General features: G+C 42.6%; 1 protein-coding gene across 1 annotated transcript; it reads left to right on the top strand.

Annotated features, from left to right (window-relative positions):
• Positions 1-230: 230 nt before the first annotated feature.
• On the top strand, positions 231-19,284 carry LOC104169429 (nuclear receptor subfamily 1 group D member 2-like). The gene is given in 8 exon segments (XM_009710343.1): positions 231-354; positions 356-632; positions 2,600-2,688; positions 3,645-3,789; positions 5,410-6,026; positions 9,521-9,706; positions 13,601-13,811; positions 18,266-19,284. Coding segments are annotated over 8 exon segments (1,767 nt in total). The 5' UTR covers positions 231-309; the 3' UTR covers positions 18,463-19,284.
• Positions 19,285-19,605: the final 321 nt, after the last annotated feature.

A 19,605-nucleotide genomic window follows, 5' to 3' on the forward strand; every position in this document is an offset into this window, starting at 1 on the left:
CTTGGCTGTGGCTGCAGATGGGCTCTGCTCAGAGGGTGGCCAGGAAAACCCTCCCTGGGCTGCCCCGTGCCCTCTCCCCTCTATCCTGTCCTGCCAGCACCATGGCTTGTTGCTCCGTCTTTTGGTTCTGCTGTTTCATCTCGGCATGGATGGGAGGAGGCCGAGAAGGCGGGGGAAAGGGGATGGGGCAGATTGGGAGGTCAGCCGTTGAAAACGAATGGAGAGAAGCAAGCTTGAGGGAGGGAAAGGAGTGCGTCCAGGAACACGTGATGGCTGGGTCTGGTGGTGCTGGGTCATGGCGTGGCTCACATGGCAGCGGTGCACGTCTGCTTGTTATGTCACTACGTGCTGCCTTTTTTTTCTTGCCTTAGGGGGTGTGATAGCTTACATCAGCTCTTCAAGCTCGGCATCTAGCCCAGCCTCATGTCACAGTGAGAGCTCAGACAGCGGTTTCCAGTCGTCCTCTTCGCCTGTACCATCTTCTCCGAATAGCTCCTCCTCGGAAAGCGGCTGCAACGGCCGGAGCAGCGAGGGCTCTGACGGGGCACCAAAGAGCGATCGGCTAGAGGAAACTATTAAAACAAACCAGTCAAGCGTTGCTGGTTTGACAAAAGGCCATAATGGAGTCACAAGTATGTTTGGTGCCGGTTCCTGAAACCACCATTTTCCTCTTATATATTACAACCCCATATATTACAACCACGTCCTCCATGTGGCTTGCTGTCAAGGCACATAGCAAAGCCTCCATTTTTATCTTTTTGCTTTGTACGTATGGTAATACATATGGTATTGCCGTACAAATGCTACTAGATGGAGGTCCCATTGCTGCTAACTTCAAACAGCCCATAAATACAGTCCAGCTTTACTTCAGATTTGCCCTAGTGAAAACTGATCTCGGTAAAAATCAAACACTTGGTTGAAAAGATGCAATGAAGTAAAGGTAATGGTAATCAGAAATTGCCCTCAGGAGTATTTATGGAGCTGTCTTGCAAATCTAGTTTCTCTCTTTTTTCATACTCCCTCCCCTGCCCCTTGACCTTCCCTCCTCCCAAATTTCTTTGAGGAACAAAATAAATACATTACCAGAACATTACATTATATTTACATAGTTGTAGCTGGGACCTTTATCTTTTTGATTCCAGGTCTTTAATTTGTGGGTGTAAAAACCAAAGTACTCATAAGCTGGAACTAAAGGATAGCCTTTTAACTGGAGCTAGATTGTTAAATGCATTTTATTTGCTTCATGCTTTTTTTTGGTAGTCAGAGAAGACCAATGATAAAGAGCTATATTTGAACAGTTCTGGAAGGGCAGGAATCAAACTGAATATTGGAATGAGTGTTTCGACAAACACCCAGCTGGAATTTAGACTAGTCTTTTGAAGGCTGGATTCTTTTATTGGCAGAATTGTTTTGTCATTTTGAATTGTTATGAAGCTAGAATAAGTGTCTAACAGTTTTACCTTAAGTCTTTTAATTTTTTAAAGTGTTTATACCCTAAGTTCTGAGTAAGAACCTTTACTTCCTCTTAAAAATTCACTAGCAACTAAGTTTTTGATATCACGGCAGAGGTTCCTGAAGATGAAACTTGTTGTAAACTGTTTGATGTATAGATAGATAACATTTTTAGCTCAGTACTGGCTCTCTTTAAAAAGAGAAGAAGAGGAGGGAAAAAAAAAAAAGGAAATTTTGTGGTTTGGTTCTTTTTCAAAACCTTAAAAAAAAGTTTTAGTTCCTCTTTACGAATGAAACCCAAATGTCAAATAAATTACGGTTTTTGGTAGATTATGGTTCTGTGGGACTATTTCCAGCTGTCTCTGTTGCTGATTGTTAAGGTAACTTTGTGGCTATTGAAGTTACTGGTAAAATTCCCATTGGCTTCAGCGAAACCAGTGTCAGACCGGCGCTTGGGACTTGCAAAAAATCTTTATTGACAAGCTGAAATAAAATAGGACAGGAAAAACTTAAAAAACCCAAACCATGAGCATATTTACAGGACTGAGAAGGTATTTTCAGGTTCAAGTGTGCAAGCATGCCATTCTGGATATGAACTCAAATGAGTAGTCTTTACGTATGTAGATGTGGCTGAGTTACCAATCCTCAGTTGTTATCTGATAAGTAGGGTGTATAGCTTGTTTACAATATATAATAAAGTATCCTATTAATATTTCTACTATTCTCTGTTGGGGAAACCGTAGCTTTTATATGGGCTTACTTGTCCTGATGGAAAACCAGACTGAGCCTGAACTTTGGTGGCCTAGTTAACTAAACGGTCCGTTTAGAAGTGCGTAGATGTAAGCAGACTTCGTTTTTCTACAGTTGAGTACAGTGCTACTCTGACTGAAAGTCTAGTGAATACATGCTTTCTCCCTGTTTTGCTGAGTGCTTCATGTTTGTCTTTTCCCCCCTTCCCTTGCACTGGTACCTTCTGAACTGTTCAGGGTTTTTGTACATTCTTCTTGTCTGTTCCTCTGCTATATTTTTTTATATGTTGAACTGACCTGACATATTTTGCTTTTCGTCCAGGTTTTAAAAGCTGGAAACGTGTTCCTGCAGTTGTCATTGGTTTTCTATATCCTTGACTTTTCTGTTCTGATTCTAGAATTTAATGGCATGGTTCTTCTTTGCAAAGTCTGTGGAGATGTCGCTTCAGGATTTCATTATGGCGTTCATGCCTGTGAGGGCTGCAAGGTGAGCTATATTTCTGCTCGCCTTTCTGCTGCTGAAATGCTCAGGCCCTCCCCGTGGGGGAAAAGGGGCGATACTTTTGAAAAAATATTGGTACGCTTCTCTGTTAAACTTAAATCTGAGAAATTTCAGACAGTGTATAAGTTGTAGGAAAAGGCAAACGACTTAGCAGTACACAGCGTTTTCCAAACACTGCAGTACTGTTCTTGCTCCTTGTCTGATCCTGCCTGACCTGGAGTGCAGGGCAGAGAACAAGAACTGGAGACAGAGGTGGTAAGTACCATGTCATGCAAGACATGTGAATGTTAATTGCATTAAGAGATAGTGGGTGTGAGTTGTCACCTGGGCTGGGACACAGAACGAAACAGCTTTGGAAAAGCAATTCTTTACCACGGGGAAGGCCAGAACTGGGTGCTTGAGTGTTCATGCACGAGCAGATCTGTATTTTCTGGCATTGTAACACTGCAAATTTTGTGTTCTGTGAAGGAGTCTATCAACTTAAAGGTCATGTGAAAGAACCACCTTTGAAGTTTATATGGTGCAACAGGATGGTTGTGTTGCCAAACTGTGGAGATTGAAGTCAAAGGATCTGATTTTGACTTTCATCTTTGCACTTGTTGTCATAGGAGATTGAGGGCATATCTTAGAAACTATCAATAGGGTGATAGAGGTAATACTGGAGATATTTTGCTCTTAGGTGCTGACTATGCAGGGAACAGCTTAGGATCTTCTGCAGTTAGAAATCATAGCTAGTTTGTGTTATACACAGATCACACATGAAGGGAAAGTAAGTCATGAGGAGTAGCAAGTTCTTTAAAATCACTTGGGGCTGATGGCTCTGAAGCAGCTGATGAGATGCAGTGAGGTTTTCTGTGCTTACGGAGAGGTGAATCTTGGCAGGAGGATTTGACATGTGCTGTAATAATAGTTGTGGGGGTTGTTTGTTGGTTTGTTTACAGGGTTTTTTCAGAAGAAGCATTCAGCAAAACATCCAGTATAAGAAGTGCTTGAAGAATAACAACTGCTCTATAATGAGAATGAATAGGAACAGATGTCAGCAGTGTCGTTTCAAAAAATGCCTGTCTGTTGGGATGTCAAGAGACGGTACGTTCCTCTGCTGAGTGGTGATCCTCTGAGAGGGAATCTGCTGCGCACCTCAAAACCGATTGCTAAGGCTCTTAATGGCAGAAAACACAGCCAGCCCTGTTGTCAGGGACAGGTTCTGTGTCTGAGAGCATTTAGATCAGCTTGCCTTCTTGCTCTGTGACTCTCCTGAACTGGTAACGTAATGCGGGCCGCAGAGCTGTCCTCCCATCTCTGGAGGATAATGCAGCGGGATGCGCTGCAGTGGTCTGTTAGGGGCACAGTGGTAACAAGAGTCTCCATTTTGTTTTAATGAGTTAGTATTTATAGCTGTATCCTGCCTGAATCTGAACAAGACTCTTTTTTTTGTTTGTTTTTGGTTTATTACTGTTGCTTTTTCAATGAAAGAGAAATCTGGCCAAGCTGATAGCCTTAGAGTAATCATTATAGAGCCTAAAGAGTTAGGTTTGGGTGCATGGGGTGAGCACATATCTGCTCCTTTTGTTTTTTTTCTTTTTTCATTTTCATTCTTGGAGGGAGTCAGAAGGCAAGGAGGAAAGGGTCACGTTGAACTGTGTCTCTGACCACCTTGCTGGCTGTCCACTCCTTGTGTCTTTGTGTAAAATGTAACGCTGAAAGTGTAGTTCACTAGTCTGCTGCAGCTTACTGTTGTGAACTAGAACTCTTCCTTCTCTTTCACTTTTTAATTTTCCCTGGGTGTTTATTTCACAAGAACTAAGAATCTTGGGCTGTTAATTTAGTGGGTGGAGTCCTAAAACTTATTGTAAATAGTTGTTGCAAGTTCTTGTTGTACATAGGAGTTATTTCATCCCCTAGGCGCTTGTTTGCACATTAGGTTGCACCTGCTTTAATGAAAGAGATTTAGTTACATTAATGATGGACTATGGCATGAACGTAATTACATCAGTTGAAACTAGTTATAAGCCCTTGTAAGGCTGTGGTTGGACGGGATCGTAGAGGCAGTTGTAGATTCCCTAGGACAGGGTCAAAAGGGCTGCAGCCACAGTGATGCCCATCCCCTTGTGAGCAGAAAATGTCCTTGTCAAGGCAAAGTTACCAGGAATATTTGCCAAGGTAAGCTTCGTTCAGCATTGATTCTCTTAATTGTTTTGGCAAGTTATATAATTGGTCCATGGGGAGCTGTCTTGTAGGACTTATATTCAAATATGATATGAACTGTGTTTAAATTCAGCTAATGGCCAGCTCACAAAGTTGTACTGATTTAATTGGTCCAACCTTAAAGCTGACACTGAATTAACTAACACAACTGTGTGTATAGTCCATAGCCACATTTGTAGCAAAAGGGGAAGAGGCTTTAGAGATTGTGTAGTCTAGAGCTGGCTTCTCTTTGTGTGTAAACAGCGGCACGTAATTCATATCTCATATCTATCCTACGCCCAGGAAGCTCCTTGGCTTCAGTGGCACTACCTCTGCTGTAGTATTGGTGAGAACAGTTAAAGTCTTCCCTTAAAAGGCAAGTTTATTGGTTGGGGTCTGTATTTTGTGTGTGCGTGTGCTGGTTTTTCACTTTGGTTTGATGCCTGTGTCTGCCGCTAACACTTTTAGGATTGACTTTTTTTTTTTTCCCCCCTCCCACTTTTCATTTCTCCACCTTGGTAGCTGTTCGATTTGGTCGTATTCCCAAACGTGAAAAACAGAGGATGCTGATTGAAATGCAGAGTGCCATGAAAACTATGATGAACAGTCAGTTCAGTGGTCACTTACCCAATGAAGCATTAACAGAACATCAAGATCAAGCACCTCAAGAAGACCTTTCCTCCAAGCCCAAACAAGAGCGGGAAACCATCAAAAGCCCTTCTCCCCCTCCTAGCGCTGACATGGCTAAGGAAGAAGTGATCGGCATGGTCACCAGGGCCCACAAAGACACTTTCATGTACAACCAAGAACAGTCGCAAAACCCAGCAGAGATGATGCAGTCCCAGAGTGGGGAGAGAGTGTCCAAGAACGCTGAGCAGTACATCTTGAGCAGCGAGCACCATGTCAGTGGGCTCGGCGGCCCTCACTACCCTGAAAGTGAGCAGCACCTTGGTGGACAGTACAAAGGGAGAAGCGCAATGCATTATCCAAGTGGGCACGCCATGTGTTTCACAAACGGCCACTGCATGAACTTCACCAGTGGTTATACTCAGCGACTGTGTGATAGGATCCCAGAAGATGGCTTTTCTCCGAACAAGAGCACCACTTACTCTTGCAGCACTGGAGGAAGAATGCATCTGGTATATCAATTGTTTGATTTGACTTAGTGGAAGGCTTAGTAATGGGTGTGATCCAGCCGTGCCTCTTTAGCCAGTGAAGCTGCGCGCAATTGGCACAACTGCTGAAACTTAACATAGTGACACAAGTTTAATAGCGCAAATTGTGATGAAGGAGAATAATGGCTTGAGTTGTGTGGAGGATTTGAAATCATACAAGTGATGGCGTTTCTTGGATCAGTTTTTAGGAAAGTGAAAGTAGACTAGTGTCAAATAGCATTGGTTGAAGAAAACTCACGGGTTTTTTAACCAGCTTGACTTAAAAATGAAAATAGATGGTAGGAGTTTATAAACTCCCTTCTTCACTCAATCCTCTTGAAGACTTTGCCTAAAAATAATCTACAGTCAGATATGCTGTGTTTTCCTTAAAGGTATTCAGAGCAAATTTCTGGAGTGAAACCTCAGGGCTAGGATTTTAAACCAGTCTGTTTACATGCCTTGCTGGTGTGTTCTAAAATCTCTCTTGGTGGGTAGGCTGTTTTTTTTGGAGATATTTTTTGTCTTGTTTTAATGGGGATATGCTGATTCTGTTACCGGCAGTGTAAAATACAGGCTCAGTGGGACCCACCGGCTATGTATCCTCTTGCCCTAGAACATCTTCACATCTGAACAGAGGCAGGAGGAACATGCACAGCTAAACCGCTTGAGAGAAGTTCAGGGTCTTTTCTGTAGTACTTACACAAGTGAGGCTCTGAATACACTTCAGGGTACCTTAGATGACTTTGCTAGAGCATTTTCTCACTGAATTCTTAACAAGGATGCTTCCCGTGTTCTTGCATTTTTTTTTTTTTTTTGCCTTAACAAGTCCCTCCCATTTGCCTTGCACCTGCTGTTTCTCTGCCATTCAGGCAACCGGTTCTGTAAGCCCCTTAAAATAGATTGTCCTTCTCTTTATCACTGGAATCGCCTGGGATGAGAGAACATAACATCCTTGTTCTCATCCTGCACTCCTGTCGACAAGTGTGAGCCCCTGACCTTTTTGAAGTACTCGAGCTGCCAGTGTTTTTCTTCCTCCTAGTTTGTAAAGATTCTTTACAGGTTCTTGAAGGCCCCTGAAAGTCTCCACACAGTGAAGGGCTGTTTGCTTTGATGCTCCATTTCCTGTTTGTTTGTTTGTTTTCTTCTTCAACTATGGTGCCTGTGGACCATGCCATCCCTAGTAGGCTCTGATCTTAATTCCAGACTCTGGGCCCTACACTCTGGCAAATAATAATCATCCCCAACCTTTCTTCCTTGCAGGGAAAGTATGTGGCGTCACTACAACGGCGTTCTTGGCACTCCTGAGAAGCAGAGGTTAAACCTGTCAGTATGGGCAGGCAGGGAGTGGTGCTGCCTGCAGAGCCCAACCGGTCAGTTTGAGCTGTGCATAGGAGCTGCAGGGAAGTTTAACACAGCCGACGATGAGGAAACAAACCCCAGTCCAACAGAGCACTGCAGGGCCCCCGCACGTCCCTGACATGAATGAGGGTTTTGCCAGAGAACTCGATGAGAGCAGGATCTGACCAAAACGAGTCAGTAGCGATAAGGGAGTGTAATTAGGCTCTGAACCAGTACGGAGACAGATGTTCAGGGATTTGTTTTTTTCACTCAATGCCCCCACAACCAGAAAAGCAGAACACATCGTTCCTGAAGAGGTTCCTCTAAAGAGAGCTAGTGACTGAACAAGCTTACAACTGCTTCCGTAGGAAGCCTGTCAGAGTTCAAGGAGCATCTGGACAACAATCTAAATCGTATGGTTTAATTTTAGATAGTCCTGCAAGGAGCAGGGAGTTGGACTTGATGATCCCTATGGGTCCCTTCCAACTTCTGTGACTCTTGGGCAGAGGTCTCGAGAAAGAGCTTAGACGTAATACACAGAGAGGGGAAAGTGGCAGTTTCCCCTTGGGACTGAGTGCCTGGGGGTTATGGTAAACCATCATAGGATGAGAAATTGAGGTGCTTTTTGTGTTCACTTCAGAGTGGGGTGCTGAAGCAAAGATTCCTTATTTTCAGAGAGTGCTGTATGTTTAACTATGCCTGTGTGAACCATTGGAGTATCATGGACAGAGCAGTGGTTAGTGTCTACCGTGCTTCTGGGTGTATGCTTAGACCTTTCCTTTCACCAAAATATTTCATGATTTTCAGCTTATGGAAAAGGTCCCCCTCTACCCCACAAGTAATTGTTTCGTTTTGGGTGTTGTCCTCAGACACACAAATGATGTTGTGATTCACAACTGAATCAAGAAATCTGCAATTCTGTTCCTTGTCTTTTGGGGAGAGCTTTCTGCATATTGACTGCCCAGTTAGTAACTGATGTTTGGGGGGGAAAAAAGCCCAATGCAACAACCCAGAAATGCGTATCTGTCTATCTCCAGCTTGTTTTCCCTAGCTGTTGCCAAATACACAGGCACATATGTATGTACCTGTTGAATATATTCCTGTAATAGTTGTTAGTAATGGGTCTTGGGACCTTCCACACAAAGAATTGCTAGGCAATTATCAGATTCAAGATGCCCTGCCAAAGCAGCATAGCTCTGAGGAATTACTAATCTGTTTCACTGTTTTCTATTTGCTTTGCTGACATTATGTAGGATTACGTATGCTGTTTAGTATACCTGTGAGGAATACTTAAAGGAATTCTCATCCTTGATGATGACAGGTGAAATGAATACTAAAAGGTTTCAACTTCATTAAAAAATGTAAATTTTAGAAAGCAGAACTGAAAGTATCTTGGAGCGTCTGGTTAGGTTTTACAGAGGGAATTTATTGGCAGTCAGCCTTGACTGATATGTCTGATTTCATTGTAATGGATTCAGACTTTCCTACAAAAAATTGCTGTGTGTTTGTGTAAAAGAAAGAGCATTTTGTCATCTTGTGACTGAGCAAAATTGGAATACCTGTTCCTTGGTCCTCCTTCAATGATACAAGTAGAAGCAAACATGTAGGAGAGGAAGGTTGTTGTGGTAACAAGGGTGTAAACCTGTGACTCCGGCTCAGTTCCTTGCTCTGGTGTTGACACCTTTGTTGCCTGGAGTGAATCACTTTAGTTGCCTGCAAAACAAGATACATGAGAATGAATGTAATGGTGATTGTGAGATTACAATTGATTGATTGTGAAATTGTGATTAATTGTGAGATTACAGGGATAATACAAGTAAGAGAAATCCAGACATCAGGCATGAGTGACATCAGGGAAGAGCAGCATAACCTGGGTTCTCTCAAGTCTTTTGCTATAAAAATGACCTTGGCATTTCCAAGGTCAGCAAATTTAGAAACAGATTGCTAATGGACTGCCATGGGGCTGTAATTGTTTGTTTTAAAGGGAGGGGAGAAATCCAGTTGCTTTGGGAGTTGACTGAGGAATACTGATACTTTTTCTCTATGTCTCATTATTGCAAAGTTTTCTTGAATAAACCTGCTTCTTTCAAGTATTTGTCATCTTCAAGAGTCATTTTCTGTATGTGTTTTATAAACATCAGGTCTGCCCAATGAGTAAGACTCCCCACGTGGACCCGAACAAGTCTGGCCATGAAGTCTGGGAAGAGTTTTCCCTGAGTTTTACCCCTGCGGTGAAGGAAGTGGTGGAGTTTGCCAAGCGCATCCCAGGTTTCCGAGATCTCTCCCAACATGACCAGGTTAATCTTCTGAAGGCTGGGACCTTTGAGGTGAGACTACTGTGTGTATAGTGTGGACCTGATAAGCTGTGCATCAGTCTGACTCCCCCACTTAAGAACAAAAATAAATGAACTGGGTTATATTGGGCAAATCCAGATTGTTTGTGGATGCTAGCTCCGAGCCTTCCTTAAGCTGATGGTGTCCAGTGCTTCTGTTTGGTCAAATCTTGGTAAGCTGTCCATCTTCCAAGTAGCTCAAAAGTGCTGAGCCCTTTTACCGTTTCCTCTTCCCTGGGCATTAATAAATGACTAATAAGGAGTTTCTTGGGTTTGTATAGCAGCGGTTACTTTGATAGCTACCTTTGCTTAGCTTGGAGAGAAGCAGACTGCATTTGGAAGGGTGGATAGTTTAGAAAGCTATCTATTGACTTACCAGTTTTGTAGAGGAGTGTGTTTATTCTTCTGTATGTCCTTCCTTCCGCCACTGAGCTCCCCACCAAAGCCAGAACATCCATCCTGACCAGTCACCACTAGCCTTTGGTGGCAACTGGGGCTTGCTGAAGCCTCCATCTCCCAAGCAGTAACACTGATAACTGCCTATACTGCTGCGGCTCTGTAGCTACCATGGACCAGCTGCAGCCTGACTTACTCTAGACTAATCGCACCAAGTCCTCATGGTTAATTGCACCCACTGGCGAGCATGACATGTATGTGAATTAGTGGTGTTAAACTGGGAATGATACCAGAGAGCTCGGTGCTTTTTTTAATAAATGACCTTCACTGGGGGACCTTTACTTAAGGTTTTAGTTGCTCATCTAGACTCTTGTGTCTGTTGGAGACCATGAACATTTCCTAAGTATTCAGATGTGAAGTTTAAACATAGAGGACCAGAGGAGCTCAAGTCCCAGGTATTCAATGTTACTTTGCTTTTCTGGGGAAGGCAGGGTTGGTGATGCTTTTGCTCTTGTTTACTTGATTTGTTCTTCCAATGAGGAGTGCTGGATTTCGTATTTACCTGAACTGAAAACATTTCTCACGTAATGTGTTCGGTCTTTTATGTGCGTTTATACAGCCCGGTTCTAAAATGGATAATTGCTGGGTTGGAAGGTACAAGTTATACTGGAAGACTTGGTCCCCGGAGTGTGTCAGTTTCTTTGTTTCTTCCATTTTGCTGTCATGTATTTTTTGCCATTATAGTTATTCTTGACCTTTTAATATTCATCTACAACTCCTGTAGCTAAGGGCTGTATTTTCACTTCTTCAGCTACAACTTCTTACATTGCTGTTCACATTACACAAAAATGTTGGTTCCTTCCTCTGCCAAGTGGTATACTGTCCAGTGCCCTGAAGGAGGGTGGAAAATCAGGCTTGAACTGTTCCTATAAAGTAAAGCCAAACCTTCATGTTTTGCAAGTAAAATGTTTTGTCTTGGTCTTTCTTCACCTCAAGCTTTTCTCAAGCCTCGTTCTTGTGCCTTTTTGCCAGTTACAAGCACTGCTGATAAGAAGGTTTCTATATCCAGGGGAATTAATAATAACAACGTATGGCTGCATGCTTATCCCTATTCACTTATTTATAAGAAGCATTAATGATTTCTGTTAGTGAGCTGGTACCTGTAGTTAAAGGCCTGTGTGGCATCTTAGCAACAGAAAAAAAAAAAAATGCTGCAGAGCAGTGGGAGGCGGGGGGTGTGTGGAGATTAATGAAACCATTGCAACAGAGGCAAAAGCATCTTGAAAGCCTGGTGCATTCAAGGTCATTTCTGTCTGCTGGGTAACTAAACTAGGATATCCCAATATCTGTGTGTTAATAGAAGGACCTGAGTAAAAGTACTGCCTCCAAGCCTGTTTTGGCTCCCTTGGGCACCAGTGTGTGGCTGTCTTGGCACTATGCTTACCAGAAGCTTGTATTTAAGGAGTGCTTGTTCATTTGGGGGTAAGAAGATGCATGGAGACAATGCTGGGGCAGAAGCAGCATAGCTATATGTATTTACACACATGTAAGCTAAAAAGCCCTCTTAAAACTCAGAGTACTGAGGAGCTCAGTGTATTGTGGTCGCATTTGCATGGCTTTGTATGGGAGCCAGCTCAGAAACAGCAGTGAGTGTAAAATAAGGAACTCGGCTGGATTTGAGCGGGTCCTCCCCCGCCTCCCTAAGCCCCCACTCCAAATGTAGTTGGTGGTAAAGCTCACAAGCCCCTTGGATCCATTGGGGTTATGACTCAGTTTCTCCACAGACTGACAAACTTGGTGGGGAAGTGAGCAAGCACTTGCCTGTGTGGATGTTTTTGTGTGCTTATATTGCTACGGTCGGGTGATAGGGTTGATCAGATATATTCTCAGGCTGTACAAATAGGAGTCTGGCTTGAAGTGAAACAGGATGAATCAATCATGTGCTATACCATAGCCTTAACTGTTCTTCCTGGGATTAGAATGGTGCCATTGAAATCTATAGGTGAGGTCTTTGCCTTAGTATTATGCTAAGTCAACACAGCTTCATGGGCTTCAGTTTTGAATACCAGCATTCATACTGGTTGCTCATTATTTAAAGTTGATGTTTCTAAAGCCCAGTTCTGTAAGGGGAATACCATTTTGAACTGAGAGGTTGTTGAGTACCTATTGGGTCCCTGCTACTGCACAAGTTCGCTTTGTCTGTCTGCCCTTTGCCTCCTTTTGTTGTATTCTGGGGGCTTCTGCACCTAGGTTTCTGCACTCTGTAGTTAATGTCATCAAAGGACATAGAGCTTAGCTGATAAAGGTGAATAATAGATTGTGCTCATATGTCCATCAAGATTGCTGCATGTCATTTGGCTGTTAAAATTTAAGAGCAGGTCATGTAATGTGCATGAAAGGTGTTTGAATTCTCAAACATTTTCTTTGGTGTTTTTTTTTTTTCTTTTGAACCCTCCTTTTTTTTTAAGCTTGTCAAAGGCACTAGTCTTTGCTGAAAACCTGGTTCTCCTCTCATCTGTAGTAAACATTTAAGTTAATGCAGTTATGTAGGGTAAGTGAGAAGAGACAACTGTCACACCAAGAGATTACAGCAAGTCTGAAGTTTTAACCAATGCCAGTTGGTTCGTTTTCTCCAAATAAGAAGGCCGTTCAGTGCAACTTAAACCTTGAAAATGTAAATAAGGTTGTTCAACATGAGCAAATGAAACTTTACAAGCCATTCCAGAGGGAAACATTTCACAGTATGACTGAGAAACCACAGGAGAAATTTCAACCCAGGGGGTAAGTTCAGCACATGTCAACTGCTCCAGCCCAGGTGCTTACACCAAAGGGGTATTCCCAGCTGCAGCTACAGACCAGGTGCCATTGCAAGCCCTGCTTCCCTAGCCTTTTGAAGACTGTACATGTGGCTCCTTTCTACCAGAGCTCATTAACATTCCTGTGGGTACAGCGATGCGGCATGGTACTTTCCCAAAGAATGCCTAGTGGGCCAGATCATCAGGTGGTATAAATCAGCATTGTTTCAATGGAGCTGCTCCAGTTTATGCCAAGTGAGAATCTGGTTCAATACCTTCATTTTGCTCCTCATAAGTGTGGCCAAGAAAACATTTCTTTTAATGCTCTGTATGCCTTCGGCTGTTCAGTAGCTTAAGCAAGTTATCCTGCTCGCATATTTATGAATGGCATTGTCTTTGTGGCTCAGGCTGTCTGAGGCTTAAATTTTAATTTTCCTTCCTTTCATGTGCTATAGCCCCTCCCTGCATCCACTGGCGAATTTTTTCACTTGTTTGTTTCACTCGGACTACTGGGCTAGAGCTTGCACTGTTTTTTACAGCTCAATAGCATGATGACAGTTTCTGTACAGAATGCTTGTACAGCGGTTAATGAGGCAGTTTGAATGATGTTAAAAGGTTTAATTTTTTCCTCTGGCTCTTCTAGAAATCCACCTATATTGATCTGGTTTTCTTGTTGTTTTTTTTTTCCTTTCACCAGGTTTTAATGGTACGGTTTGCATCCTTGTTTGATGCAAAGGAACGTACTGTCACCTTCCTGAGTGGAAAGAAGTACAGTGTGGATGACTTGCATTCAATGGGAGCTGGTGATCTGCTCAACTCAATGTTTGAATTTAGTGAGAAGCTAAATGCCCTGCAACTTAGTGATGAGGAAATGAGTTTGTTTACGGCGGTTGTCCTGGTATCTGCTGGTAAGGAGAGAAAGTTAACTTGCACCTTTGCCATGGCTCTCTATTAAAAAGATTTCTGTAAAATGTCTACCCTGTTATTTCACTTCTAAGTGCAATTTAGCAGGTTTTAAGCTACTAGCAGCCTGTACCTTACTTTTTTACATACCCGCTCTTTCTAATTTTGCCTTCTGGAAAAATGTGACAATGGGCTTATATTTTCCTACTACTTTCTATAGAATGCAAAAATACATCTCATAGCTGCCCGATGGCCGTTTAGAAGCTATTTGTCTGACTCATCTAAGTTTCACAGGACAGCATCAGTGAAACTACTTCTGACTTGCACGGCCTAAGTCTTGGAATAAGGTGGTATTTTTACTTCCAAGTGTTATCGTTGAAGTCTATTGCGTATCTTACTTAAGTCTAAATCCAACAGTTTGATCTCTGCCTATGTCAGCAAGAAAGCCCTATTCATCTGCATTGTGACTTCTTAGCGCTAAAGGTCTGCCAATCCACTAGCATCTTCATCGGCCTCATATCTTGTTTCAGTCCCTGGATATACAGAACAACCTGGCCCAGATTCAAAGAAGGATTAAGCACCTACTTCTGTAGTATTATCTAAAGCCTCAAATTAGGCACATTAGCTCTGCATATAATGCCTGGAATACAGGATGCAGAATCCCTGATTGCTGGGTAAGAAGCTCTCGAGAGGTAGCTAGCAATCCCAAGCCAGCATTTGGGGGCCACTCACTTCTTGAACAAGTGCACCTCTTCCACGTGAGTGGTTTAGACCCACATCTTCCTTATCAGGGATGGGCACCCCAGGCATGGCACTGTAGGTGCATGAAGCCTCTGTAAACAAAGTAGGACAGTTCAGTCTGATAGCTTTGTGTGTGGTCTAACTGAAATGTGATAGCACAGGATTGGGCAGCTGTAGCCTCTTCAATTTGTAAGCAGTGGTAAGGAGTAGAGGGTGGTACAGAGTTTGGAAGCTTCAACAGCCAAGGTGAATGGCAGTGTGAAGGAAGCATGGCACTGTAGTCTGTTAGTGAAAACGTTCAGGTAGCAGAGAGAAACCTGGGGTTTTAACTACTTTTCCAGATTCTACTTCACATATTTTATCTTTCCAGTTCTCATCAATTTAGTTTTTGAGACAACCTTTAAAATAAGGACTGAGAACCGGGCCTCTTCCCTCCTTGTGCAATGTCGTAACTAGGCTAGAGCCGCTCTTTTTGCTTGCTCAGCTGCTGGGCCCTAGAATATCACAATCTCTGTGCCACCTGTTTTGAATGTAAGTGGCTGAATCTGTTCTGTTAAATGTGTTTCTAGCACAGAGCCAGTCCCCCTCCAGCCTTTTAAGCACTGCTCCATGCTGTCGCTAGCTCCCAGTAGGGCTTAGCTTAGGGATGGTATGTAACATGTACAGCACGTAATGTCAGAGCCGTGCAACAGGACAAAAAGAGGAGGTGTTTGGTATTCAAGCTTCTTGCAGCTGCTGAGGATTTTTCAGACCGTAGCTTGGAACTTTATTGCTACCTGTCTTAGCTACCTTGCGATATGCTCTGCAGTCTGATCACAGCCTTCCTGGACATCATGACAAAATACTTACAGGGTTTTACAAAGTCCAGCTTAATTCGTTTTTTTAACATTTGGGCCCAAACTTGCATTTGTACTGTATTCCAGACACAAGAGTAACCTTGATGGTCCCTGTGAGTCCAGCAGTTTTCAGATCAACTTCACTCTGTAGCTTGCAACTGAATTGAAATGCTGCAGTCATTACTTGCTCAAGTGAGTACGTGAGCAAGCTTCACACTTGAGCCAGGTATGTAAGAAGAAAAGTGCCCCCAACAGAGCTCCTGGGGAAGATGCTCTCAATGCGAGGGCTTGTCAGGAGGAGACGGTGCCTGCAGAACGGAAGGATTGTGGACAGCTGCTGATTAAATATATCTTGAAAGACAGATCCCCTGCACCCCACCCTGCGAGGAGGAGTGTGACCCAGAGAGTCATTTCCCATAAGGTGGAGGCAGAGCTCAGTTAGAGAAGGAGGAAAAGTCGAGGAACAATGTCAGAGAGAATAACATGGAGATGCAGGCAAAGGCGAAAGATACCATAACTGGCAGAAGAGCTGAAGGTGGAAGAATAAGGCCATTAGGACTTCTTCATCTCGGAATGAAAGTTGTTCAAGAGAAGACTGAAAGGAAGATAGTAGAGTAGCCAAGATTTACATCAGTTCCAGAAGCAGACAGGAGTGTGTGACTGTTGAATACTGATTAAGTGATCCAGAATATAAAATACCATCCTGCACTAGTTAAAAATCTTTTAAGAAGACTTACAGTTGTTTAAAATTTTAAAAAAATGCCAAGAGGGAAAAAAAAGAAAAGAAATGCTCGTAGGTCTCTAAATAGTGCTAGTAGGGAGAACACTTGTCAGAAGCATCTCCACACAACACTGGATGAATAACCACTCTTACGAGGGATATTTAGAATGTGCAAAAAGAAGAAGCAGGTAGTAGCAAGGAATGCGTGTAACTGTGTACATCCTCTTGTTTTGGTGTCATATGGGAAAGGAAGAAAAAGCAGGGCCGTACAGTGAGGATGTGGGATTGTTTCTGGTGGTGCTGAGGAATTACCTTGGTACTGTTCCAAAACTGAAACAATGCTTCTCTGGCTTCAGTTAGCTGGATGTGTTGAAGATGGAGGAGAGATAGCAAGATGGATCATAGGCGCTGAAGAAGGAAGAAGCAAGGTGGAAGCAAAGCCGAAAGAATGTGGTTTGTGCAGGTCTAGAGACCAGATAATCCCTTTAACCAAAGGTGATGCCATGCGGTAGAAGAATATATAATACACACCCTCTATTATTCTCTCTTATTGGGATAGTACTAACAAAAACTTCTGCTGGCCACTGGGAGAAACTAGAATTAGACTGAGAGGGAGAAGAGAGACTTGGACTAATTGAAGAGAGGAGGCTACAGCAACTCACCTGAGGCAGCCAGGAAAGACTGGACTGCATTCTTCTGCCTTTAGAGGCAAGGCGATACTGTCGTCACTGTACAGAGCTCTTGAGAAACCTCATCTGGCGTATTCTGTGCAAATGTCATCATCCCTGCTCAGGACAGAGCAAACGTAAGATTTCGCAAAGCAGGGGGCAAGTGGGATAGACAGTTTAACAAATAAAGGCAGAGAGGCATCTCTTCACTCGTGCTCTCTTGGAGAGTAGCTATCAAACCTAATGGACAATCTTCACAGAAGAGTGCAATATGTGCTAATAAACATCGTTTGATATTAATCAAAATTCCTAATTGTTAGAGTAGAAGGTTCTGGAACAATCTTTCTAAAGGAACAAAGCGCATTAACTGCTTCAAGATGGATACTTAAATGGATTGTATAATAATCTTTCCCATGGCGGTAGCGAACTGCATTGAATAGTCCAGGAGGACTTCCTAGACTCTCTTCAGCTGAGAATTCCGATTAGATTGACACTGAGACAGCATGAGGAAGAAATTCCCACTCTGACTGTACAATCTGACTCAGTGCTACTCCAGAAAGCTGTTGTCAGTCTGTGTCCCAGTTCTGCAAAGTGCTTGGGTACACACACACTTCAAAGCACATTTCTGTTCATGTCCGTCACTCGCGTATGTATGCCATGCTGAATATACATAGCATTTAAGAAAAGAGGCTACAGCTTGGAAAAAACAGATAATGTGCATGGTTATTAGGTGAGATGTTTTGCTTAAAAATTCATCCTCTTAAGCTGCTTGCTGAGGTTCCAGCTAAGGACAACAGGCATGTTCTTAAATACAGCTCTGTTGAAAGAGGTGCTTCAGGCCTGGGGTGAGTGCAGTATGTGAAGGCATAATATTTTTCTTGACATTGAAATTCTTCTTTTCTTCCTCAGTTGAGAATTTCTGGGTGCATCATATTTCATTTTGTAAGTGCTTCAGAACACAATCAGAAATAATGCCCGGTCACGTCAAGGCTTGTAGTCCCTTTGCCCCTGGGGATCCCGTTGTGCAGATACGAGCGTGGCTTGTCCTGAGTGGCATTTCTTCCTCAAACACGAACCTCCAGGTTAAGTTTAGGGTTCTATGTCCAGCCTTGAGAAATGTTTGAAACTTTTACTTCCATGTGCCCTGTCTCTCTCCTTGCGTTGAACGTTGTGATTCAGGAAAATTCCATCTGTCCTTTTCTGGAAACATGGGCAAGTGATTACAGAAAAGGTGATTGAATTCTGCCAGTTCGGCATGAGCCTAATACTTTCCAAAGCTGTTGCTAAACAATGTTTGAAAGATTTTTGATATGTGGGTTTGAAACTTGTAGCATAAGTATTTAATTTTTTCTGTACTTGTTAATATAGTGAATGATTCTTGCAGTGGCTTTATGTTGCAAACTACATCTGTTCAGTATCTTCTTCCCCCCTCCCCCTGTTTTCTTTCTTTCTCTCTCTCTCCTTACCCCTCACCCACCCCTTTTTTTGTTTAGATCGCTCCGGAATAGAAAATGTCAATTCCGTGGAGGCACTTCAGGAAACACTAATCCGTGCATTAAGGACCTTAATCATGAAAAATCACCCAAATGAAGCCTCTATTTTCACAAAACTTCTTTTGAAATTACCTGACTTGCGTTCCTTAAACAACATGCACTCTGAAGAACTCTTGGCCTTCAAAGTTCACCCGTAGGCCTTTAGGTCTCATTTGTACTTGGACTTGCCTCGTGTTAAACTGTTTTGTGCTAAAATATGTATTTGTACAGTTGTACCACGTGTTGGAGAGACAGAGAGTGTTCATAGACTGTGAACAATTGGTAGCTGTCCCATAACCATGCAATAACGCTTCAGCAGGTGCTTTCAGCTAACGGCGGCACAGCATTCGGAGTCCTCCACGAGGTCCAAACCCAGCCGTGCCGCACTTCTGCAGAAGAGGTTGCAATGAGCCCGAGTAAATATGGACTGTTCTTTCATTTAGAAAAAAGAACCACCACTGCCCTCTCATGTAAACTGAATGCAAAATAGCTGTGTATGTGCATATGGAGCATGGAATGGGGTGGGAACAATCCTGCGCTAATAGGAAAATGGAAGAGCTGATTTAATTGGTCTTTCACTTATCTAATAGATGTATGTCTGTGTCTTTTGGTAACTCACTCATGGTTTCACTGTTGTTATTCCATTAAACGCGATGGAATGATTTCAGCCTGCACCAACTCTTCACTGAGCGTGTGTTCATGCCATGTGTATATAATATAAATAGTTAAGTAATGAGTGTTTACGGCTATATAAAGTACAGAGTGGTGTGTATATATGTGTATGTATATAAATAGTTCTATACATAAAGTATACATATAATTTCTTCACAATATTTTAAACTGTGAAGGAATTTAAACTTACAACAGAAGGTGATCTATGGAAAGAACCAAATAGATGCACTTTGCATATTGCTGAACTAATTATCTGAGCATTTCTAATTTTTAGAAAACATCAAATTTGCATTAATATGCTGTGTTTGTTAATTTACAAAAAAAAAAAAAAAAAAAAAAGGCAAAACCAGAGTGGCACCAAAGGGGCAGAGTCGGATTCAACTTCCGGAAGGGGTTCGTAGAGAATCTCAAGTGGAGATGGTTAGTTGTGGCACTAATGAGACAGATTGATTGTCCATTGCCACTGAGGTTCTTACATTCTGATAAAGGTTAAAGAAGCACCAGATGCTCTTCAAAAACTTCAGCACAGCCAGAAAGAAACTATCAGATGAATAACAGCATCTATCAGGAAAAAAAAAAAAAAATGGGAAAAATGTATCCATGGTTGCGTTTGGGTGTATGTGTGTTCT

Source organism: Cariama cristata, unplaced genomic scaffold (assembly GCF_000690535.1).
Source record: "Cariama cristata isolate BGI_N322 unplaced genomic scaffold, ASM69053v1 scaffold15551, whole genome shotgun sequence".
NCBI lineage: Eukaryota > Metazoa > Chordata > Aves > Cariamiformes > Cariamidae > Cariama > Cariama cristata.